The following is a 27,530-nucleotide window of genomic DNA, read 5'->3' on the forward strand; positions in this document are numbered from 1 at the left end:
TTCCATATACCATAGTTAGTTCCATCAAGCTTCGGACTATCCTTCCTGAAATAGTTAGTTTCCATAGAATCTCCTCAACCCGTTAAACTTCTACAAAAAGAGGACTTAGCTCTGATACCAATTGTTAGGACTCGGAGGCAATTGAGAGGGGGGGGGGGTGAATCAGTTGTCTATTAATTTCAACCCAAATATAACTTAGCCAAACTTAATGCATAATACTGGTAAACCAAACTTAATGTCGGTTGACAGTTTAACAGTTAATAACAGTACCGGTAAGGTTTAATGCATGAAATAGAAAGACAAATAACATCCACAATACATAACACACATATTTGTACGTAGAAACCCTAGAAGGGGAAAAACCACGGTGGGAAAGCTTACCCATAATCAAATGATACTACTGCAGATAGTATATGTGTACAAATGGGGTGTACACATGCAGAAAGGCCACCTGCCTAGAGCTCACTGCTCAATCACAAAATGAGAGTCACATTGACTACAATTGGATGGTTAAATCCAACGATAATATACTGCTCAGAATAGCATCTTCATATGCTGGATTCAATACCGATTAAGCTTTGATTGTCTTCTTCATACCTTCCTTGAATCTTCAAATGATTTATGTGTGTATAGCTCTACTTATATTCGCATATACCTTATTACAATCTTTTTTCACACCATCTACTTCTACATAATCTCATAAATGAGATCTTACATATATACCAAAACCTAAGACCAAATGTGTAGGTCGTCTCACTAAGAATATTACAATTAAATCAGTTACAAATGAATCAATATGTGATGCATCATGTTGGCTCAATGTATTTACAATAATAACCAATCAATAAATCATATCCGTAACGTGTCATGCTGATCTGGAATAGATTACGTTTGTCAGTCCATAACCTAGACCTATTTGCCAGTAACAGCAAATATGCAAACTCGATTAGGCCAATAACCAAATCACCAAAACCAAGTGTCCAAACCATGTCTTCGATATAACCAAGTAATCTTCGGATGATTACAGATCATCCTCAATGTCGGTGAACAATATAACCTGTCGGTGAACTAAATACTGGTGATTGTGCATAAGTCACTGAACATGCCAATGAACATGACCAAAGATCTCCAGTGTTGATAAGTGTTCACAAGTGTTGACAAGGGTTGACATCAATGAAAAAACCAATGCAACACATCCATAATACCAACACATCCATAGCATAACAATGAGAATAAATTAGTGAACTACAAGAAATAACTTCCCTTCTATTTCACAACAAAATGAATATTCAAAAATTGTCTTCTATTTCAATGAAATGAGATACACATTCTCAATTACAAAATATTAGAAACTTCGGATTTAAAAATTAACAAGATGGAGCTAAAATCTCTTGTTCTACACCCCTTACTACTTCTCTTTATCTATGAAGATAAGAACTCAACTCTGAATGCCTAACCTCTAGCCCAAGCCTCCCTTTCATAGCATCCTTATGCCTCTTGGAAATAACTCTCCCCCTCTTCATGAACAACATGTGGTTATCAATAAGATCAACACATGACCAATAAATGACCTTTTAACTTCCCTAGGAGGGCTCCTAAAAGTTGTATTTTTCTATTTTCCAAAGTGGGTGCATAAAAAGATGTCTTTTCCCATTTTTTATGTAACTAGTCAATAAATATTCCTGCATGACTCTTCCCCTTCCTTTTTCCCACATAAAGAAGCGTATTTTTATTATTTTAGCAATTTAAATGATAGAAAATGGTGTCCCTTCTTGAAAATTACAATTGATTTTACACATAGGCCACAAATATTAAACATTTTTAACTTGCAATGCCATCTTGGACACTTTCCTAAGGACATGGAGACTCATAGATGCTTACATTTATTTTCAACCACCTAACTATAATAGAAAAGAAAAATAACAATATTTTTTAGTAGATGTAGGATTTCCCTACACCCCTTGATGCTCCTAGATCAGTGGATGGTACTCTTGAAGCAACAAGGGACATCGTGAAGGCAACATAGGAGCTCAAGCCTAGTAAGGAGAAGGCAGATAAAAAAGTGAATCCAAAAATCAAGTCTTTAGGAGAAAAGGAAAATTCTTTAGAGAAACTAAATGCAAAAGATGATGTATCAAAAGAAAACTAGATAGAAGTGAAGAGAACAAGAAAGAAAAATGATGTTTAGTTTAACATGCACCTTTGTTCCTACTGCAAAGGGAAAGTAAAATTGTAATATTGCTTTTTTTTTTTATTGTTCCCTATTCATGGGAGACTGTGTATTAGTTATAGTTTCAATATGTTCTTGTATTGTTTCACCCCTATTCATAGGACTTGCATTTTATTTTTATTTATTGTATGGGTGTGGCCCTACGAGTCACATTAAATATTTGAAAAATAAATGACTTTTTTCATTATGAAAAATTGATTAAAAACTAGATTCAAATTGAATTGTTCTATTATCATATTTAATTTTTTTATGCTAATAAATTAATTACAAACATTACTCAAATTTAATAATTGTATGATCATAGCTCGGATGACCCCACGAACCTCTTACATGGGAGGTCTTGGATTCAAGTCTACTTGAATGGTTCGTAATCCCAAGAAAAGCTTAAAATACCGCTTTGGTTGTGACTTGTCAAAAAAAATGTATGATCATATTTAAAAAATTATATCTTAAAATACAAATATATATTTGAAAAGATTGTATTACTAGAAAAGAAAATTTTATTTTAATATGATCGTAAAAAGATTCATTATGAAATATTAAATACCTATATATTTAATTTGTGATATTTGAAAAAAAATTGCACGATCCTTGGACTGAGATTACGAATATACTTTTCAATTCAAACATTCAACGTTCAATGGGGTTGATCTATTCAATATCATTAACACATCCTTAATTCCGTGCCTTTGAACAGCCATTTCTTGTGCACCACGTTTACCCTTAATTCCCATTTTGGCAATACCGTTCTATCACTCTTCTTACGCCGAGCTCAATTTTTGTAGCTAATATATATAGAGAGAGAGAGCTACGAAAGCTCGAGTGTAAGATATCCGCACCGGAATTTCGATCTGGGTATGGAGAGAATTAGTGGAATGGATAGTGAGGTGGCAGTCCCGAGCTATCTGAGATGCCCCATCTCGCTGGAGCTAATGAAGGATCCTGTTATTCTCTGCACCGGACTTACTTACGATCGCCACAGCATTGAGACCTGGTTAGATGCCGGCAACAGTGTCTGCCCCCTCACAAACCAGATTCTGCATACTCGGGACATGATCCCAAATCACGCTCTCCGTCGTATTATTCAGGATTGGTGTGTGGCCAACGGCATTCATGCGCCCAAGGCACCTCTCGATCCCGAACAGCTCAATACGATTGTTGCAGAGATTTCATCCGGCGAGAAGGGATCCATACGGAAGCTGAGGCAATTGGGCAGGGAAAGCGACAGGAATAAAAAATGCATTGCCTCCTCGAATGCACCCTCTGTTCTTGCATCCGTTTTCGCCAGGCACAGCACTGAGGCTTTGAATCGGTCGCAACACTCGGTAGAGATTTGCGAAGAGGCTCTGGGAGTTCTGATTATGACTCTGCCCCTGACTTCCCAGGCTCTAGATTCGCTTGCCTTGTCGGATGCCATTTCTTATCTTGTATGCAATCTCCGAGAGGGCAATACCGAGGCAAAGAACAGCGTTGTTACAATTCTTCAGGGAATGGTTTCCCAGGATAAATACAGAGACACGATTGGAAAAAGCGAAGGATTGACAGAGGGGATGGTGCAACTTCTAAGGGAGTCCATAAGCCCAGCTGTGAGAAAATCAAGCCTGGGCATCATATACAACATTGCCTTGAGGCAAAGATACAGGAGCAAGGTCGTGGAGGCGGGGGCTGTTCCATTGCTGGTGGAGATGCTTGTAGACGGAGATCGGAGCATTTGTGAAAGAGCATTGTTAGTGCTAGATATCCTTTGCTACTGTACAGAGGGCCGAGCAGCTGCTTCTGCGCATGCTTTAACTTTACCAGTGGTTGTTAAGAAGGTGTTGAGAGTGTCTGATTCAGCCACCGAACTTGCAGTCTCTGTTTTGTGGAATATTTGCCAGAATTCCTCCGACGGGGGGGCTGTTCGGGAGGCGTTGCATGCGGGTGCCTTGGACAAACTGCTGTTGTTAGTGCAGGTGGGATGCTGCGAACAAACGAGGGATAAATCAAGCAAGTTACTCAAACTTTTCAACGCCCACACAGGTGATTGGAAATGTGCAGAGACACTTAATTTGCATCATGTCAAGCGTTCCTTCTAAATTAACTAATCTCGCGACCTTCTCATTAAGCAATACAGAATTTAGCTAATGTACAATTTCTTGCGCCCTTTTGAAGACCATATGATTTAGGTGTAGAGGTGGTAATGCATAGCTTCAAAATGTTCAATGGTGCTATGGTTTTAAGGAAAATAGTCTACTTAGTATATTTAGCTATGGTTGATGGTATAATGATTTTATTAGTCCTAGGATAAATAACATTGCAGACCACTCTCGTACTCTTCTATCATTTTTTTTTATTTGAAAATGTTTCATTCTTTAGAAAATATATGTACTAGATTACATTATAGATTAATTCAAGAAATAATAAGGTATATGTTATTGTAAATAAAAATTATATTGAAATGAAGGATAGTACGAGTTTGTTAACTCTTTCTAATGTCCATCGCTTTGACTCACCTCTTTAGTGTTATCTCTTTTGCTCCCTCCATTCCATTGTTTGTTTATGTTTCCAACTTCACTTTTCTTTTCCTAACCTTCTTTTTCATTTTTGTTGTTTTGTCACATTTTTACTTGTTTTTCTTTCTTCTTTTTGTTCTCTTTTAAACACTTTACTTTGTTCTTTCCATATTCCCTTGTTAATTGTCATTCAATAGTTTTCTTTTAAGGATATAGTTTAATTTTCTAATCTTTTGTTCATTTCACATTTCTATTATCGTCCAATCTCACAAAATATCATTTTAAGTCTATTTGTTCCCTATCCTACTCTAAAATTTAATTGTCAAATCTACAACTTAATTGTCATCATATTCTAATTTGGAGACTAGGCCCCATGTTATGGACCCTGATACTCTTTCACCCCTCTTGTTTGTCCATTTTTGAGTGGACTAGGTTGACCAACACCTTAGTTCCTCTAAAGAGGAGCCAAATTTAAATATGTTCAAGTGTCATCTTTTTTCATTAATGATCCTATCACGATTTTATTAATGGGTCATTATTTCCCAACCTATTCAAAAATACTTTGTGAGCCCAATATAAAACAATATTCTATCATTCACAAAGTCTAAGAAGCCAAGTTATGATCCCATGTTATCAAGGAAGCATTATAGATCTGAGTATTTAACATATTGAGCAGAGAGATATATCAACCTACATTTCAAAGTATTATTTCATGATTGATTTTATTATGTTTGTCATGTTATTACATCCTCTTGGAGGACTTGTCTAAAGAGAATTGCATCACCAACATTATCACTCCTAAGGTATAATCATTTAACTTATGATTTGGTCTCTATCGTCTCTAAGGATAAGCTCTCTTTTTATCAATCATAATTTTTTTGGAGGTGGGAACACTAACATGCGGTTTGACTTAGGGAAGCCCCTATCCAACACAACCATTTCCACATAAATTCGTGTGTACAAGTTTAGTTCTGACCATGTATCTTATTTAAAGATCTAAGCTACTTTGTTTTGTTTTTTTTCTTTAATATATTGTTATTTCTAAAGATTATCATTTTCCTATCATTTATGTATAAATTTTAACATAGTGAAACAAATTCCTACGCTAACCTTAAGAGGAGGGTTATGCAAAACTTTTCAGATCATTACAATAGTTACAAAACTTAACAACAACAACAAATAAATAGCATGCGTACCACAACTCAGTGATTTATGTGGGGAAAACCCTTTCAAGAGAAAAAAAAATTCACAATCCAAAAGTTTCCTAATATATTAGTCAAAAATCAACAATTAATTACAATATACTTGTATAGCAAGCTTCTCACAGAAGTATAACCAATAGAGATCCATATGAAAATTAAAAACTATTAGACTCTCATAATACAGATCACAATACACAATTATAATACAATGCCCTAGTTTAATAGGGTTGCCTTCTGGGGCAAGAAAAGAACACAAAATATTCACTACTAGATATGTGGTCTAATGATAAAAAGTCAATATTTACAATGCTAAATTATACATAAATTATCATTTTAGGGGCACTTCTCATTGTTCAAAAGCATTGCTCCTAAACCCTTGCCAAGGGGGACCATTTGTCCAAAACTCTGCAAGGAGGGTACCCACTCTTGCAACCCCTCATGCTCATTTATTTAGCAATAAACTTTTATGATTGCAAGGTTAAGACACCATTTTCTTAACTATTTAACCTAGTTCATTCACACACATTTCACGATCTCAATTCCATTGCAACAAAGTAATAAATTTCAAGTGTCCAACTCTCCTATTAGGACTTTAGGTAAACCTAATTCATGTTACAACGATCTGCAATAGATATTTGAGATCTTAGTTCATATTCCTAGGCTAGGATCTCATTTCACCACATATTCGTTATATTGCACAGACTAAATTATACGAGTTAGTTATGTAGCATAGAGCTTGAATAGAAGGGAAAGTTAGTTATTTGACACATAAGATAAACATTAACACCCTTTATGATATATTATACCAATAATGTATTAGTTATTCCAATTTCATGTGGATAGTCTATTTACAACAATGGACTAGTTTTTTAATCCTACAGTTCTGAATCTCACAAAGAATGCTTTAATTAAAAAAATTGTTGTCCTTATTTCTAGTAGTAGAGTTTCATTTTAAGGATGTATTGTTAGTGGAAAATTACATCCAATGAGTTTTTTTCAATTAAAGGGGGGTAACAAAAAAACTCCTATGTCAGAACTAAGGGGTGTTAGAAAATAGTGCAAAACATAGATTAGTAGTTGATAAGATATTAACATAATATAATTTTAATTTATTATTAGTTTCTAGTAAGATATTATTTGTTAGTTAGTTGTTGGGTAGCTAGAAGTTGGTTGGCTTTATAAAGCCATGAAAATGTAATAGCTTATAAATTGTGATTGTTGGTGTAAATTATTCGTCATAATTACACCTTACTTAAGTTGACTTAGGATAATGCATTTCATAGTAGTTTGGATATGAGACACTTATGGAAGTGTACACATAGAGATGATGTATGTAGGGGAAATTCCACCTTTTGTGGTCTTATCTTGTTGTTACATTCCACCTTCGATGGGTGATCCACCTCCTATGGAATATTTTATTATTTCTCCTGCCTACCCTTGTTTCTCATTGAGCCATATGTCATGATTGTGTGTTCACATATCGATATGGCCTTGCCTCTATAAGAAGGCTCATCTACATTGTATGTAATTTTTGATGATTTAGTTGATCAATATTTTGCATCTTGATTAGAATACAGTTTATTCTTATCAAATATATTCTCTCTTTGTGCTATTCAATGTACTCTTGATCTTGTCTATTTTCAATAAATTCTTACATGGTATCAAAGCCATTAGGGCTTCATTGAGTAGTCATTTTGGAGAGTTTTTGGAGCATTCATATTTTAGATTGGGGGAGTTGCACAAATTAGGAGCATCCTATGGTGATTTCAACCTCACCGTTGAGTCTAAGAGGCCATTTCCATAAATTTTGAGTATAAATTCGGCCTATTTTGGAGAAAATCAATTTCAAAGCTTAGAGGAAATTTTTTACCCAATTTGGATGGTACGATACAATTTTGAAAAAATAAGTAATTTTATTTTTTGTAAAAAAATTATTATTCATTATTTGTTATTTCACAGTTTTTAATATTTGTAAAGTTTTATATTATTAAAAAATCTCTCTCTCTCTCTCTCTCTCTCTCTCTCTCTCTCTCTCTCTCTCTCTCTCTCTCTCTCTCTCTCTCTCTCTCTCACACACACACACACACACACACACACACACTCTCTCTCTCTCTCTCTCTCTCTCTCTCACTCTCTCCCCCCTCCCCGACACCGTACTCCAGCATTATTACTCTGCAGGCTTCTTGCACGTACATCTCACCATTGATGCTTTTTGGCCTTTCATGGTTCTCCCAGACCGCTTTCCCGTCTGGCTCTTGTAGGTTTCCAGCCCCCGGGTCACAATTTTCTGGCTACTCCCTACCTTTTCGCCCCCTATCAGCCTCGCAATGTCGACAATAGTTTTTTGGCCTTGCCAGTTCCTTGTCCCACCACTATTGACTTTTGGCACTTGTCGCCTGCATCTCAGTTCATCCATGCACCGCTCGACGGATCCTCTACATGCGCTCTGCCACCAGTCGTTGTTGCTTCACCGACGACCCTCCTCTAGTGACCCTGTGTGTTTCTCGACAACTTCACTACCTCCTGATGTGCCTTTTCCATTTGGTGACCCGACATTAACCCACAAGGAGACACGTACCAGACAGAGATTAATCTAGGTAGACACCCTGTACGATATAGTCACGTGCCCACATGGATGGCCATGTATTCTACTCAATCATCAATGACATGAAAGCATACAGCGAGACAACTCAGCAGCCATGTCATCACCGTACCCTTCCATATCAGTGTCCACGTCATCATCTTGTACGTCCACATGGAAGATTTTGATTAGGCCACACCATCTATTTGTATTGTACAAACGTCCACGCATGCAGGGAGGTGGAGTTTTTGTGACAGCTAGATGACCCTCAAATTTAACCTAGTGGAATGATGATGCCAACATTTAAAAAAAAAATTCACCCCCTCTCTAATAAGCTTTTTAGTTTTGCAGGACAACTTTGGAGGCCCATAACTTGCTCATTTTAGCTCCTTTTTTGGTGCAATTATTTTTTATGATTTGAGCTAATTTTTCATTCTCTTCGTAGTGGTGGAGGAATTTTCTAATTTTGGTGGACAGCATTTTCACAATTTTTAGTTTTTCATGACTATACATACCTATCCAACCCTCAATTTTGCAACTTCAGAGGCTTCGTTCGGGGTCATACGACTTCCTTTTCAGGTGTCATATTTTTTAAGTGCATAATTTTTCATCTACTCTCATAATCTGCCATCAATTTGTAATGATTTTGAGTAGAAATTTTACTTTTAGTATTTGGTCATTTTTGGCCTATTTGGTACTTGTATTTTGCTTGGATCTTAGTTTAGATCACTTGCAATATTTTTTGGTGTCTCTTATAGCTTATTTAAGGCAATTATAAAGTTTGCAAGTGGCCCATTATATGCGTAATAAGTATAAAGTGCCAAATTATCATTTTTGGGGGGGGTGCCTTGTGTGATTGTGTCTCTCTTTTATTTGTGCTCTTTCATTTTGTTGCTATGATTTCTCCGAAGTTTCCACTTTTAACTCCACATAACTATGCTTCTTGGAAAATTGATAGATGGAGTAAGCTAATAGAAAAAGGATTAACTCACTATATTAATGAAACTATAACTACACCAGTTGATCCTAAAGCTAATCCTAGTGCTCACATGGAATGGCTCACTAAAAATATTATGGCTATTGGCACAATGAGGAAGTATACATCAAAGGATCTCATCTTTCACATTCACAAGTGTAAAATAGTTAAGGAAGCATGGGATGTCTTGGGAAAATTGTGTGGGCAAATTGATGAGATTAGAGGCTATCAACTTGATAATGATCTCACCATGTTGGATCCCAAGAACTTTGATACAATCCAAGATTATGTTACCAAGGAAAATGAGCTAAGAGTACAGTTGAAGGATTGTGGCATTGATAAGAAGGATTCATATGGTCTACAACCTATTGGGAAAGCTTCAATCAGAATATGAAACATTTGTTTCTAGCTTCCAAACCCATCGCTTGATAGTGGGTAGTTCATTCACTATGCCCACATTTGATGCATTCACATAAATGTTGATGTTAGAGAAATATAAGTTGATGAGCATGGGGATTCTCAAGTCTTCAAAGTCCATGGCTCTGGTGGTTAATCAAGAGAATCAAGGAAAGGATTCCAATAAGAAGCAAAAGCAATCTAACCCTAAGACACAACAAGATAGAGAAAAATATTCATCTCCACAATACAAGGATTCTACTTCCTCACCTAAGGGAAAATCATATAAGAAGAGGTTATTTCTTATTGCAAGAAAAGTGGTCATGATGAGCATCATTGCCACACCAAGCAAATTGATGAGTTGACCAACATCCTCAAGAAGAACAACATTGGTTTTCCATACACTTATAAGAATAAGGGTTCATCTCCTTCCCCTTCCTCGTAGTCAAAAGGAAAGGGACAAGCTCTTTGTGAGACTACAAGTCATGATTCAGGGAGATGGCTTCTAGATTCTGGAGCTTCTCAAATCATATGGAATCTCTGTAGTCTATGTACTCTTCATTTGAGCCTTGCCACATGCCACCGATTTTGATGGGAAATCATACATACATGGTTGTGATTGGAAAAGGATCTATTTTCATTGGGGATAGCTCCTTCAATGATGTGTTGTGTGTACCTCATTTTACAAAAAATCTTCTTTCCATATATTAGATCACTCATGGGGCAAAAAGAAAAACTATGGAGTTCACACCTAATTCTTTTATCATTAGAGACTTGGAGACTAGAGCTATTATTTCTTGAGGGGCGGTGGATCATGCATCTTGGTTGTACTCCTTTGAAAAAAAAAATCCTATTGATGAGGATGATTCTTCACATTATGATCACACATCTTGTGTTGATTCAAAAATTGAGGAGAACTTTGGGTACTTGAACTTGGGTATTCTCACATGTGACCCCAAACTTGAGCATTGAATTTCATCTCCTCCTATGGATATCACATCACCTATTTTACCTGATGATGCAGATATTGTGATAGTTTTGCCTTCTTGTGATTCAGTGCAGCAGGGTATTTCTTGTCTTCAAACTTAATTTCTTGGGATGACTACTTGACAAAAATTGTAGGTTTGTTTGTGGAGACCTAAATTGTATATTTGGGAAACATCATTGATGATATTCATATTCTCTTTGATGAAGATGATCCTTCTTTGATTTTTGTGAGGGAACACTCTGACCCCCTTGTTCATTATCTACATGATCATTCTTTCGAGGTTGACATGATTGTGGATTCTTATGTACAACGTTTGGAGGAGGTCTCTCTATCCTTAGAGGAGACATGTGAGTATTTGGATCTTTTTCTACATTCATCTCCACTAGATCTTGGAGTTCCTTTTTCAGCAGTGTGGATCAGTACACCTGATTTGGAGGGAGTACCTTTCAGCATCGACATGGGGACACTTGAGCAGTTTTCAGAGACTCCACACATCTTGAGTTTTATTCTTACCTCTTCCCTTCATTATTGGGGAGACTTAATGTGTTAGGGTTTCAAGCATATTCAAAGCAAATATGAACTAACAATTATATGCAGATTTAAATACAAAAGGTAAAGAAATAAAATAGGACATAGATAACACAAAGATTTAACGTGGTTCACCCAGAATGGGTTACGTCCACCATACACAATCGTCCAATCTTTCTTATTATCCAGCAAAAAATAGTACATCAACCTTACAGTGCCTTAAGCATCCTAGCCGCTTATAACATGCATTTTTAGGGCAAAAATAAAGTCAGCGTTTTTAGGGTTTTATTACAATGTCAGTTTTCATCAAAAAAATACCCAAAAAAAAAAATTTCTCGGGGGCCCCCACCCCCAAACCCCCGCTTTCCTCAGGGGCTGCCGCCCCCAAACCCCTGCCCAGCCCTAGACCCCAGCAAGGATACATGCTGAGTGTACAGTACTTTGCTGATCAGTCACCACATTTCAACAATCTCCCACTTGGAGACTGATACTACACGACACCATAGTATATGCAACATCAACTGGATAAAGCACTAGGAGTCGACTGGTATAAGTTCCACAACTATCAATCAAGAAGACCAACAGAAACTGATGAAAAAATCAGCTTCTCTTGTGGAACTGCCTTCGTGAACATATCGGTAGGATTCTCACTTGTGTGAATCTTCTCAAGCCATAACTGACCCTCCTCCAAAACAGTCCAGATGAAGTGGTACCTAAGCTGAATGTGCTTTGTCCTTGAATGAAAAGCAGAGTTCTTCGCAAGATGAATGGCACTCTGGCTATCAGTATACAATGGGCGATCCTCTTGTGTTTGACCCAATTCCTTCAGAAAACATTGTAACCAAATCATCTCCTTGCTGGCTTCTATAGCAGCAACATACTCAGCTTCAGTGGTTGAAAGTGCAACAACCTTTTGCAGCCTAGAAATCAAACTAACTGCAGTTCCCCCTATAGCAAAAACATACCTTGTAGTACTCCTCCGTCAATCAATATCACCCGCCAGATCAGAGTCAACAAATCCACTCAGAGCAACATTAGATCCTTTGAAACATAATGCCTTCGTAGTAGTTCCTTTCAAATACCGAAGAATCCATTTCATAGCATTCCAATGTTCCATACCCGGATTACTCATAAACCTGCTCACAACTCCCACTGCATGTGCAATAGCTAGCCTTGTGCATACCATTACATACATCAAACTGCCAATAGCTGGTAAATACGGGATGTTAGACATTTTATTAACCTCCTCCTGTGTCGTTGGGCACATCTCCTTAGTCAATTTGAAATGACTAGCCAAAGGTATACTAACTGCTTTTGCATCTTGCATGTTAAATCTTTTCAACACCTTCTTTATATACTCACTTTGGGACAAATTCAAGGTTCTATTTTTCCTGTCCCATGTAATCCTCATACTGAGAATCTACTTAGCTGCACCCAAATCCTTCATAGAAAATGACCTGGCTAATTTCTATTTAAGAACATTTATATGTTGCATGTTAGACCCAGCAACAAACATGTCATCAACATAAAGCAACAGGATAATATAACTTCCATTATCAAATCTCTTAAAATATACACAATGATCAGAATGACATCTATGATAACCGTGTTCAACCATGAAACTATCAAATTTTAAATACCATTGTCGGGGTGCTTGCTTAAGGCCATACAGACTTTTCTTCAACCTGCACACCAAGTTCTTCTTACCTTTGACCTCATATCCCTGTGGTTACAACATGTAAATTTCCTCCTCCAAATCTCCATGGAGAAAAGCTATTTTCACATCTAATTGTTCAAGATGTGAATCATCTACAGCCACAAGACTAAGTAAAGTTCTAATTAAAGTCAATTTTACAACTGGAGAAAATATTTCATCATAATCTATACCCTTTTTCTATGCAAAACCTTTTACCACAAGTCTGGCCTTATATCTTTTCTGACCTCCTTCCCCCTCCTTCAAGCGATAAACCCATTTTCTAGGAAAGGCTCTTTTTTCTATAGGTAAAGAGACTAAGTCCCAAGTCTTATTTTTCATCAAGGAGTCCATCTTCTCTTTCATGCCTAGCTCCCACTGTTGTTTGGCATCCACCTGCATTGCTTCTTCATATTCTTCTGGTTCACGAGAATCATTTAATAATATAGAATACAAAGAAGGAGAAAATCTTTCAGGGGGTCTACTTGACCTCGTAGAACGTCTAACACTTGCAAGAGTTTGCGGGACATTTTGTTGTTGCTGAGCATCAGGTACCTATGGCATTTCATTTTCACGAATCTCATCCAACACCACATATTCGTGTTTGTCCTGTTCATGCTTATTTTCCTGCATCTGTTCTTTATACATAACCTTCTCATTGAATATAACATCTCTACTTCTAGTTATTTTCTTATTTTCAAAATCCCATAACCGATAGCCATATTCATCTATCCCATATCCAATGAAGGTACATTTATGAGATTTAGCATCAAGCTTGGTTCTGTTTTCTTTATCAATATGGACAAAAGCTTCACAACCAAAGGTTTTCAAAAAAGAATAATTTACCTTTTTACCAGTCCATGCCTCCTCTAGAATACCACCATCCAAAGGGGTTGAAGGTCCTCTATTTATCAAATAGACAACAGTATGTATAGCATCTGCCCAAAAATGTAAGGACAATCCAGCATGCAATCTCATGCTCCTCGTGCGTTCCATGATGGTCCTATTCATTCTCTCTAACACACCATTTTCCTGTGGAGTTCCTGGAACTATCTTATGCTTTCTAATCCCATTAAATTAGCAGTAATCTTCAAATTCCTTGCTGCAATACTCACCTCCATTATCCAATCTGAGACACTTCAACCTTTTTCCTGTCTCATTCTCAACCAAAGCTTTCCATTTCTTAAAAGTTTCAAAAACATCTGATTTTTTCTTTAGGAAATATACCCATGTTTTTCTGGTTGAGTCATCAATAAAAATAACATAATAACAAGAGCCACCAAGAGATGATACCTGAGCTGGTCCCCATACATCTAAATGCACAAGCTCTAACTTCTCACTCTTCTTCTCTTTCCCAACCTTGAGAAATCTAACTCTTTTCTGTTTGCCATAAACACAATTTTCACAGAACTCTAAGTCAATCTTCTTTAGTCCTGGCAATAGATTTTTGGAGTGAAGGATTTTCATCCCTGTCTCACTCATGTGCCCAAGCCTATGGTGCCACAGTATCGAATCTGTTCTTGCAACATCTATTGTTGTTGTCCCTACAGTAACTTTATCTGTAGCAGCTAAGGTAGAGTAAGTGTTACCAGTACACAAATATAATGTGCCTATCTTCGCACCTTTAGCTACTACTAATGATCCTTTACTAACCTTCTAGATACTATTTGAAAAGGTAACTATGCAACCTTCACTACCTAGTTGCCCTGCAGAAATTAAATTTCTTCTTAAGTTAGGAACATGTCTTACTTCTTGCAGAAACTAATCATTACCATTCTGCAACTTGATCTTTATCTTTCCTTTTCCAACAATTTGACAAGGCTCATCATCACCCAAATATACCTGTCCAAAATCACCTTGAACATAATCTAGAAAATATTTTCTATGGGGTGTAGCATGAAATGAAGCCCCAGAATCTATTACCCAGGAATCATTAACATTATCCAAACATAAGATTAAATCATCTTGTAAAGTATTACTTGCAATATTAGCTTCCTTACTATCATTTTCATTTTTGTCTCCTTCTTTGTTTTTTCGAGACCAACAGTCTTTCTTTAGATGACCAAGCTTTCTGCAATACCAACAATCTTTCTTTCCTCTAGATTGAGAGCGTCCTTTCTTTGACTTCCCTCGTGATTTCTCATTCCAAGGGCCTTTTCCTCTTTCCTTTGATCTTCCTCTATTCTCCACATTCAAAACACTACCTGATGATGTTGGAGTCTCACCTGTGCTTTTCCTTCGCATTTCCTTGCTTAGGATAACACCAACAATATCATCAAATACTAAAGTATTTTTACCAGAGACAGAGTTACTTACAGCCATAACCAAGCTATTCCAACTTTCTAGTAAAGAACATAAAATCAAGAGAGCCCTAACCTCTTCTGCAAAGGTAATTTTTATTGAAGACAATTGACTGGTAATTGTATTAAATTCATTTAAGTGCTCTACTACAGATCCTCCCTCACTCATTTTCAAATTAAACAAACGCTTCATAAGAAATACCTTATTCGAAGCTGAGGGTTTCTCATACAACTTAGCCAATGTTTCCATCAAATCTACAACCATTTTTGCTTCTATTATATTGAAAGCTATAGACGGTGCAAGGCACAATCGAATGGATCCCAGTGCCTTTCTATCTAAAATGTCCCATTCTTCATCTAACATTGTGGTTGCTTTCTTTGCCTTTCCTTCTAATGGCCACCACAAATCCTTTTGATATAGGTAATCCTCCATCTACATTTTCAATAACTGATAATCCTGGCCGTTAAACTTTTTGACCTTGAATTTGGAATCCTCCATTGCTCCCACTCAAATCTGAAAGTCTTGCCAATTTTCAGAAAAACCTCGCTCTGATACCAATCGTTAGGGTTTCAAGCAAATCCGAAGCAAATATGAACTAACAATTATATGCAGATTTAAATACAAAAGATAAAGAAATAAAACAGGACATAGATAACACAGAGATTTAACGTGGTTCACCCAGAATGGATTACGCCCACCATACACAACCGTCCAATCTTTCTTATTATCCAGCAAAAAATAGTACATCAACCTTACAATGCCTTAAGCATCCCAGTCGCTTATAACATGTGTTTTTAGGGAAAAAACAAAGTCGGCCTTTTTAGGGTTTTATTACAATGTCAGTTTTGATCAAAACAATACCAAAAAAAAAAAATTCTCGAGGGCTCCCGCCCCCGAACCCCTGCCCAAGGCCCAGCCCGGCCCCAAACCCCGATAAGGATACATGTTGAGTGTACAGTACTTTGTTGATTAGTCACCACATTTCAACATAATGGACACACCTTTGGTTTTTTTTCTTCCTAAGGGAAGAAGCATTGTTTGATGATTGTGGAGCAGTTTCCTCATTCATTTTCGAGCTTCTACCATTGGTGCAAATTCTACAATTGGGGGGGTTGCTTGGTCTCTCTTCTTCTCTCTTATGGAGGGTACTTTTTCCTCACATGGAGTTTTATCCTTCTCATACTTCTTTGAGATTTATTTCATATAGTTTTTGTAGCATCATAAATTGTACACCCTTGGTAGGGTGGTACGATTGTACACTTAGTTTAGCACCCGCCTTAGTGTGTTTGCATCTTGCATTGTAATTTCCCTTTAAGAATGTAATTAATTAATTTAATTAAATCTAAAGTCATATTTCATCACTTCATACATCATAAAATTGGGCCCTTTACCCTAAGTGTGCCCCTTTTTATTTTATTCCTCCACTAAATCATTAAATCATAAACCCTAATTATTTTCTATTTCGACCTTTAAGGCCAAATTTCATACATCAAAACATCTCCAAATCAGTTATAACTTCGGGATTCTCTCTAATATCATCATATCTAATGGCCCTAAAAATTTGGTGAACAGCTGGTGGGACCATGTGCACTTTGCACATGACCCCTGACATTTTTCTCGAAATTTTGAGAGCATAATTCTATGATATTATAATGCTTAACCCCAAAAGATTGGTAGGAAATTAAAGTCCTAGGTTGGCCTAAAGAAAAAATTAAGATCTAGGGTTTCATACATAAGATCTCTCTTTCTTCATTTGAAGGATCTAAGAACTAAGATCTACGAAAAAGAATTTTTTGGCAAAAAGAGCTAGCAAGCATAAGGAGCCTTCTATGTAGTGAAAGAGAAGCCTATGTGGAGTCATTCAAAAAAATTCATCAAGAATTAATGAAGAATTTATCAAGCATTCATCATCAATTAGGAGCTTTGAAGACATTGAAGAATAATAGGAGATCACTGACTGACGATCGGCTTGTACCCTCCCTTAGGGGTTGGGTATGATTTCATGTTGTTTTCATGTCTTTATATGAGCTTCTTTACATAAATTCTCATATTTACATTTATTATTTAGATCACTTTGCATTATTTATTTAGAGTATTTACTTTGTCAATTACAAGCATTTAGGGTTTACTCTTTAGGGTTGCTCTAGATTGTTTGCATTCATCCTAGGATCTCACACACACACAAGATTCCTGCACACACTATTTTACTATACAAATTGGCTATTTGTGAAGGTGGAAATCACCAATACATGAATTTTACTGAGGCAAAACCCTACATAGCCACCCAAATGCTCTCTTTTTAATTGCAAATGCAGAAGCAGGTACCTGAAAGGCTTCCCAGATTAGCGAAAGGCACATGAACTCTCCTAAGGTCTTAGATTTCACCAAATCCATCAGGAGCAGGGATGTGGCACCTTGGGCCTACCCAAGATAGGGGTGTGGCACCCTACTCCCCCTCAAATTCAATGATTTTTTACAGGGTGCAAGCTCAAGATATTAGGATTTCAACCCTTCAATTGTAGCTCACTGTTATATCATCAAGGACAAGGTTGTGGCACCCTGGTCCTGGTCAGTTTGGCTCATTTTCTTGCATCAGGTACACCTATATATTCCTCCCCCTTCTCTTCTTTCAATATCTCAATTTCAGATATGCGAGTTTCTACAATTTCAGTTCATATGTGCTTCATTGTTTATCTCCTAGTCTAGTTGATCAATCACATCCTATCTTTCACATCTTACCTTCATTTTCAATAAGAGGAATAGAAACTCTAAGAGATAATCCTTCGCTCTCTCTTTCTCACAAGAAGTAGCCAAAGTGAGTTATCTCCTTGTTAGGATTCCCATGAATACTGAGAGGGGGGGGTGAATCAGTATCTAACCAATGAATAGAATTTCTTAACTTAAAACATGTAGAGAATGTTATAACAGTGTACCGGTATGCAAGAAATAATGCAATAAGCATAAATGAAAGTAACCACATAAGAAACACACCATAACACAATATTTTAATGAGAAAACCCGGTGTGGGAAAAACCTCGGTGGGATTTGTGACCCACAATATTCACTTACTGGCCAATAAGAGAATATTACTTACAAGAGGGGCCTGCACATGCAGGAAGGCCAATTGCCTAGAGCTCACTGCTCAATGGGAAGTCTCACTGACTTACAATGTGGATTATACAAATCCAATATCTTGTACTACTTTACAATAGCATCTATAATGTCAGATCCAGTACCAGTTTCTGCTATGTTCTTTACATAAAACCTTTAACCTATATTTTGCATAATAGGTCTGCCTAATATTTCTTCCTTCTCTTACTTCTTTCTTACTTACAAAATGTCTACAATGATCTCTCTTATATATAAGAGTCATTTTACAACTTGCCAAGTCAGCTTACAAAGTTTTTACAATAATAAGCAAAATATAATATATCAAAAATCATATTGGCCTATGTGCCAGTATGCTTCCTTTCTTTGTGCCGGTGCCGGTGGTCTGAGTGTCGGTGTAGAGTGTGATCTATTGATGTCGGTGTAATGCCTTGCCGGTGCCATAGGATTGTAAGGTTACCATCAATGACAAAACCTTCAATCACCTACAATGTCTCATTGGAGTGTGCATATGCCAACAATCTCCCCCTTTGGCATTGATGGCAACACTCATGAGAAAATTCAAAAGTGTATCCAAAACTGTAATCCAAAAATATGTTACCAAAAATGTGTTACAAAAAAAATATGCTCTCCCTGAGTAGATAATTCTTCTATTGGTTATTTTCTCTTATTTTCTCATACTACTACTCCCCCTTTGGCATCAATGACAAAGGTTGTCAAGGTGTCAATAGAGTTGTATCCTCAACCTTGTAACTGGTTAGTTACAATTTGAAATAGATCCACCAAAATCAAGTTTATACTCTCCATAAACTTCTTACAGTCTCTTATTGTTGTCTCTATTATTTGAACTGTACCGATGAGTTGTTGCATATGCTTTGTCGGTGTTCTCTATCCTTGTACAAGTGCCTTAGATATTTCCTTCTGCATGAATGCTAGATAGTCCAATCTTGGACTCAGTCTTAGTCTCAAATTATTTGCCTTATCCACTATTCTCTCCTTTTCTCTTCCTAGCTTAAGTAACTCTTCCTCAAAACTTGTTATCTTCTGTTCAAAAACTGATAATGTATCAAGTGAGTTAACAAAATTATCTACAAGATTATTTATTTCATCTTGTACCTTGCTTATTTGCTTATCTATATCAGCTATTAGTAGGTTTGTTTTGCATATGTCTCTATACAAAGTTTCTTTTAGTAAGTTACATAGTTCCAGTAGAAGTGTGTCAAATTCCCTTGTACACTTCTTTATCTGATTTTCAAAGAATTTTTGCTTTTCAAGTTCCATCTTATCCTTTAATGCCTCTTCCTTTATTTTCTCAATTGTCATTGTGTTCTCAGTGATATACTTGGACAAAATGTCAATTTGACTTAATGAATCTTTATTGTCTATATTGCAGTTAGGAGCTAGCCTCTTCAAAATTGGGATTGTGTCATCTATAGCTTTATAAGCTTGTGAACTACAATATGCTATCCTTTTGATTGAATCTAAGAGTACTTTTGTTACATTAGTTGATTTATAGCTTACAGATGATGAACTAACATTTTGAATTTCGTCGGTGGAGGAAGTAACCAAGCTTGTTGTGACCTCTGGTAGGTCTGTTTGTGTTTGCATTTCCTTAAGCAATGGTTTGTGTACTTCTCCTATTGTCAGTTGTATTGTTTCCTCATGAATCTGTTCCTGTACTTATTCATGTTCCTGTTCCAGAGCCTTTTGCTCTTCTTGTTTCTCTGTCTGTGTCTGTTGTCCTGTGTTATCATCTGTCGGTTTCTCTTGTGTTTGATCATTTTGCTCAGTTGTTAGTGGCTCACTAGCCATGTCTGTCTTACCAGTTGTATCTTTATCTACCACAATGTTGATTTTTTGTGTATCAACATCTACTATGTATAAGACTTCGGGATTAGGATTTATATCCTCTATATTCGTACTTTCAATTGCCAGTTGATCTTCTATAGTTGTTGTTACTGGTGATGTAATCAAAGGAGGTGGGGGTAAGTTGTCTTTTACTTTGATACTAGGAGGTCCACCAACTTTTCCTTTACCCTTGTCCTTGTCCTTCTGATATACCTTTATAGGTTTGTGGCTCATGTACTCTTCCTATTTTTCTTTTTCAACTAGGAATATATCCCATGCATTTTTTGTTTCTTCAGTTACCTCATTAACTCTTCCAACCATTAAAGAAATATGCCAGTGTGCAGTAGAAAATACTGACTGGTTGGCTTCTACAATTAAGTCATCTATCTCCTTAGGTGAGTTTGTTGGGTAAACAACTAGTAACTTTTCAATTTTGATTTTCTTGTCAAGCTCTACAACAGCTTGTCTTCTTGCTTCTAGTCTTTTGAACAGTTCATCTGGTACTTCATCTATTACTTCCATCAAAAATTTCTTATACATGTCCATGTGTAAAATAACACTGTTTTCCACTTGTTCTTTTTCATCTGCTATTAGAGTGTCGTACAATTTCTTTATATTCTTTAGTTTCCCTTCCTCTGTAATTTCATTTAGCAATATGTCAAGAGGGGCCATGTTCTGTTTTGTCTTCTTCTTCTTTGGTGTCAATTTCTTCTTTGGTGTTGTCTTTCTAACTAGAGATCTCACTGCTTGTTGTTTCTGTCTAGTTCTCCTAGGTGAGGGAGTGGTTTCCGGTGAAGGATCTCTTTTCCTTACAACTCTCTTGAAAGTTGCAGGCATGTCATTCTCTGAAGAAGTACCTACCAGTGGTAGGTGAGTTTCAGGCTGTGGGGATGCTAACTCATCCTCAGTGATACCGGTTTGTTTCATCACATCTTCTTTAATAGCCTTTGCTTGTTTAGAACCTCTTCTCACAACTACCTCAATCTTTTTCACTCTTTTCTTAGATTTTATTTGGCTTTCTATGGTTTCAACACTACCAAATACTTCTTCCTTTGGTTCTCTGGGTGCTTCAAGAAGTGCTTTAGCATATGTTTCAATGATAAGGTCACCAGTCTCATAACCCATTTCTGTTACCCAAATTGTCCTTGGGATGACTGCCTTCATCCAGATCTCATCCTTTTTTATTACAAAACATATATCATCTTTGTATTTGTCAACAGTCTTCTATGATGATCTGATTCTTTTGTTCATCCTAACCTTTAGTGCTTGAAAATAGTCATGAATATTCTTTTCCTTGTCTTCACCCATGTTATTCAATAGTTCTGCTGACTGTTTCCCTACCAGTATATCAAATCCAAGTTCTTTATGGCCTATACTGGGAACCTATTTGGTTATGTGTAGCATCAAGCATACAAGCAAATTACCAAACCTAAAAGTTCCTTCCTTATCTTTCTTTATCTTGACTAAGTTGTCAATTAACTCATCTTTTAACCATTCACATATGTCAATTTTCACATTGTTTGTAATCATGTCATAAGCACTTTTAATGCATAAACTTGAAACTGAGTTGAGTCTATTTGCATGAGTAGCTTTATACCCTAAAATCATGCTAACAAATCTCACATTTATATATGTTACATCATTTACCCTCAAGGACCTTCTGTCTGATGTTACACCAATTAGTTTAGTTATTAGGTCATTTGAGACCTTTTTAGTCTTGTCTGGTCTTTTATCAGAGGAAGATAACCCTGTGACAGCTTTCACAGCTTCCTTGGTAATTTTGTGATTTGCATCTAACCAAAAAAATTCACCATGTACCCTGCTTAAGACTATCCTAATCACATCCTTGGGAAATTTAGGAATGCAGAGGATTTTAGTAAATCCTAGGGTTTCAATGATTTTATGTTCCGGTTTTACATTTCTAGAATTATCACATATGACAGATTTATATGTTGTTTTGATCTCTTCATCTCCTAATTCCTCAATGTTGCAATGAATGTAAATTATGAGGTCTTCAGCATAAACAACTCCTTTTGGAATTTGAGAAAAAGAACCTACAGTGTCATCTTTCTTTGCTACCTCAGGGACTAGTTGAAATACGGGCCTAGGGCATTTTATAACCTTGACTACAGTAGTGTTTTCTATATATTCAAGTGTAGAGGTGGATGTCATGATGATAAATACCTTTTTCTGCCTTAGGGTGGATTGATTGCTCGAAGTGTTCTTTCCTCTTTGCTCGAAATCCCTTAGCGCTCTTCAAATGTTTGAAATCTTGGTGAAGTGAAATGGGACCAAAACCACACATTTATAAAGTTTATTTGCCATCTACCACATTTAATGTATTCTAGTTAAGTAGTCACTTAACATTGTCTACCGGTATAAAAGTAATTTCCAACTTCTCATCTCTAACCAAGGGAATAATAGCACATGTGTCATTAGATTGCCAAACCCTCAAAGAAACTTTCTTCAATTTGATGAAGAACTTCCTGCTGGTGGAGCACTACTCTGTCCTGTCGGTGGAGTAATACTCTATTCTACCGATGGAGTGTTGATTGGTTCTACAGGTGGAGGAGTATTCCCAACATTTAGATCAGTTTTTCTAATCCATTGTTTTGAGAATTCTTGTTTCACCTCTTCAACTTTTTCTTTCCCTTTCAAGCTAGAACTTTTGTTGTATGTCAGTGATCCTTTGCTTCTACAAAATTTTGCAATATGCCTAATCTTGTTACATGCATAACAAGTTACATTATTCTTCTGAATAGCTTTCCCATAACCTATGCCAGTTTGTGTTCTACATTGATTAGATAGGTGTCCAAATCTTCCACAAACATAGCATCTCACATTCAGTCTACAATTTTCAGAGTTGTGACCAACTTTGTTGCATTTTGAACATTGACCAGTGGGTGTGTTGATATTCTGATAATTTCTAGATCTACATTCATTTTCTCTATGACCATACTTATTACCGTTAAAGAATTTTACATTGAATTTATAAGCATTAGGTTGCCTTATCGGTTTTCTATGATCTTGAGTGTTTGCAGTACCAAAGCTTTCTCCAACTTCAAAGCCAATTCCACAAGTATCACCATTAGGTTTCTGAGTCTTCAATAAGTCACCAAGTTCTTCTGAGCTTTTCTTGAATTTGTCTTTGTGTTGATTTGCAATATCTAGTTCTCTTTGTAAGATCTCTTTCTGTCTCATCAGTTCATTTGATTCAGTATATGTATGCATCAGATCTATCTTCAATAGGTCATTTTCATAGCCAAGTCTTTTGTTCTCATTTGCTGCATCACTTAGTCTTCTGGTCAAATCTTCTTCATTCTTCTTTCTATCTTCAATTTCTTTACAAAATCTCATAGTCATATCCTGCATCTCATTCTTTGATGTCATGTTCTCTTGTTTCAGCTTGCTTATCTGTTCATTAAGAGTTTCTTTTTCATCATTCTCACTTTGCATCTTTTCACATAATTCTCTTCTCTTGTTTCTTGAAATAGTAAGATTTTCTTGAAGTACCTAAATGATATCCTGAGCTACCTTTAGATCATCTTCTAGTTTGATGTTTTTCAATTTCTCTATATCATAGTCTGAGAGAGCTGCTTCTAGTTGCTTCATCATATTTTCCATCTTTACCAGTGTCAAGATCTTCCTCAAGTTGTTAGGCTTCTGAAAATAGAGGACCAAGCTCTGATACCAATTGTTAGGATTTCCACAGATATTGAGAGGGGGGGATGAATCAATATCTAACCAATGAATATAATTTCTTAACTTAAAACATGTAGAGCATATTATAACTATGTACCGGTATGCAAGAAATAATGCAATAAGAAGAAATGAAAGTAACCACATAAGAAACACACCATAACACAATATTTTAACAAGGAAACCCAGTGTGGGAAAAACCTCAGTGGGATTTGTGACCCATAATATTCATTTACTGGCCAATAAGAGAATATTACTTACAAGAGGGGCCTGCACATGCAGGAAGGCCAATTGCCTAGAGCTCACTGCTCAATGGGAAGTCTCACTGACTTACAATGTGGATTATACAATTCCAATATCTTGTACTGCTTTACAATAGCATCTATAATGCCAGATCGAGTACCGGTTTCTGCTCTGTTCTTTACATAAAACCTTTAACCTATATTTCGCATAATAGGTCTACCTAATATTTCTTCCTTCTCTTACTTCTTTCTTACTTACAAAATGTCTACAATGATCTCTCTTATATATAAGAGTCATTTTACAACTTGCCAAGTCGGCTTACAAAGTTTTTACAATAATAAGCAAAATATAATATATCAAAAATCATATTGGCCTATGTGTCGGTATGCTTCCTTTCTCTGTGTCGGTGCCGGTGGTCTGAGTGTCGGTGTAGAGTGTGATCTATTGATGTCAGTGTAATGCCTTGCCGGTGCCATAGGATTGTAAGGTTGCCATCAATGACAAAACAATCTATCACCTACAATGTCTCATTGGAGTGTGCATATGCCAACACTCCCTAGGCTCTTTCGTATTCCCAATGTGTTGGCTAAAGTGGGATTAGGTCCTAGTCACCTGATCTCGTTTTTTCCCCTCCACATTTTGGTGAACCCGATGTGAATCCAATCTTATTTAATTATGATTTATGTTATCATATCTAAGTATTTTTTCTATTTCAAATTCAAATTTACATTTAAAAGTTTCAATTCCTTACAAATTTAAAAAATTTAGAGGTTAATTCTGTTAAAACCCTAATTTTTCAATTCAAAATTGAACTTGTGGATAGCTTAATTGGGATCATTAATTTCAGATTTGGTTTAGGGACACATTTCACTCACAAATTTAATTTTCTAAATCAACATTTAGAGTGCTTGAATTGGTTAAAATTGAACATTTCCTTCTATTTTGCATATGTTATCATTTGAAAGAGGAAAATTGTTGTCATGATGCATTCATTTCGTAAATGTGATAATGGGTAACTAGCTTACCTCGCTTCAATTTTTCCATATCTTAAATAACCTCATCCTATCTATGACAAAATTTTAGTGCCTAAAATAGTTTTTACCAACCCCTTAAATACTCTCCCATGCTCTAAGGATGAATATTTGAAGAGTGATCTTGACAATTCTCCTAAAATGTGCCCTTCCCATCTAGCTATCTTAGAGGAAGAGGATGATATCATAGACATCTTTCTTAATGTTACTTTACCTTCTTTACATTATGCCTCTCTAATTGAAAATTTATTGATGGACATTGACTTATCTTCTCATAAATTTGGTCTTACCAATGGGGACATGTTAGTGCAACAAGAGGTTATAAGCACTTCTTTCAAAGATCTCCTTCCTAAGCATGAATCTTTGGAGAAAGATGTCCATCTCCCTCCTAAATAGTACTCCCCTCATGAGGATATTGTTGGGCTACTTTTCCTAGTAAAGGTATTTCCTCTTTTGACTTCAACAAAATTCCCACTAGAGATGATTCTCCTTGCCCTGAAGCATGTCTTACCCATAAAGATGCCTTAGAAAAATAAGATGGAATCATAATGAATTTCCTTAATTATCTCTCCCCTAAGGATACTATTAAACACATTGTGAGGTAAGAGGATGATTTAAATACATTTAGTGATGCTCTCCCTCCTAAGGATGAAGAATTACAGAACAATGTTATCCCTTCTCCGAAAATTGGCAATAACAACAAGGACATTTTTGTGAAAGATATTTCTAATAATTTTTTCAATGACCTCACTATTTGGGAGGAACCATTAGAAGAAGGTGTTGATTATTCTTTACCCTATGAGAGTAACTCTCTTGATAGAATCTCACCTTCCATGAATCTCAATCATTTTTCCTCTAAAGGTAAAGCATCTTCTTCTACCCAACTTGGTTCTACTCATAAGGATATCCTAGTTCAAGGTAAGATTGTTTACATTTCTTTCAAAGTTCTCCCTCTCAAAGGTGAAACTTTAGAGTGTAATGTTGATCCTTCTCCTAGAGATTCTATTGCCCATGTAGATCCTTTGATGATAAAGGATGATATGATCTTTCCTAATAATATTCTTCCTTCTAAAACATCAATTCCTACTCCTAGTCTACCTCCTAAAATTGATCTTATCCATGATAACATTTTTAATTCTTCCAGTAATCTTGTCTATTCTTCTTCTAAAATTCATAAGGACACCTTTGATATTACTAAACCATCTTCAATAAATTTGATACATGTGAATGAAACATCTAATAAACCCCTCTTCATAGTTCAAGGTGCTTGTCCTTCTCAAATTTCTCAACGTAAGCCTATATTAGTGGTTCAAGGTGGGTATGTGAATGATTCTTTTAGCACTCCTAAGAAACCTATTATTACTGTGCAAGGAGGTTATCCTACTAAGAGCCCTTATGAGTATGCTAAGAAAATCATTGAAGAGAGTTATCATATGGTTGCTCATACCTACAACACAAGAAACAATAGGCATCCTAATCCTCATCCAGTTACCCCAACTTCACTTCCTCCCTCTCAACCTACTCTTCACAAGTACCTCATATATCACAGACTCTTAGTAAGGAGTATGATCTCATTGAACAACTTAAAGCTACTCCTGCCAAGATTTCTATTTGGGATTTGGTTCAAACTTCACCTACTTATCAAGGGATGTTACAAGATGCTTTGAAAAACTTAGATATCCCACTTGCAGTGACACCTAACAACATGGCTTCTTTGATTGATCCTACAAACAAACCCAAAGCTCAAATTGTATTCACACAATATGAGTTACCTTCTCATGAAATTCAACATCAATGTGATCCTCTTATGATTTTGGTTATTATCAATGATAGTGCTATAAGATGAACCCTTATGGACAATGGATCTGGCCTTAATGTTTGTAGTATGGACTTATTGGATAAGATTAATGTGGATTCTTCTCTTATCAAACCTGCTTATATTTCTATTCAAGGCTTTGATAATGTTGCTAAACAATGTTTAGGTGTCATAACCTTGCTTGTTAAGGTAGGTCCTGTTATTTTACCTACACCTATTCATGTCATGCTTGGTAATTTGACATGTAACCTTTTATTAGGGAGACCCTGGATTTGTAGCTTTCAAGCTATCCCCTCAACTTTGCATAGGCAAGTCAAGTTCATTTATAATAATAAGACATAAACCTTGTTAGCCGATACCAATCTTCAAGAACCACTAAAATCTTGATCTTCTTGTTC

At 36.2% G+C, this 27,530-nt stretch overlaps 1 protein-coding gene across 1 annotated transcript; it reads left to right on the forward strand.

The window, feature by feature from the left end:
- Positions 1–3,105: 3,105 nt before the first annotated feature.
- On the forward strand, positions 3,106–4,305 carry LOC131054428 (U-box domain-containing protein 21-like). Its single transcript, XM_057988942.2, has one exon. The coding sequence runs from the start codon at positions 3,106–3,108 to the stop codon at positions 4,303–4,305; it is 1,200 nt and encodes a 399-aa protein (XP_057844925.2).
- The last annotated feature ends 23,225 nt before the right edge of the window (positions 4,306–27,530 follow it).

The sequence above is a fragment of the Cryptomeria japonica genome, chromosome 10, assembly GCF_030272615.1.
Source record: "Cryptomeria japonica chromosome 10, Sugi_1.0, whole genome shotgun sequence".
In the NCBI taxonomy this organism is placed as follows: Eukaryota; Viridiplantae; Streptophyta; class Pinopsida; order Cupressales; family Cupressaceae; genus Cryptomeria; species Cryptomeria japonica.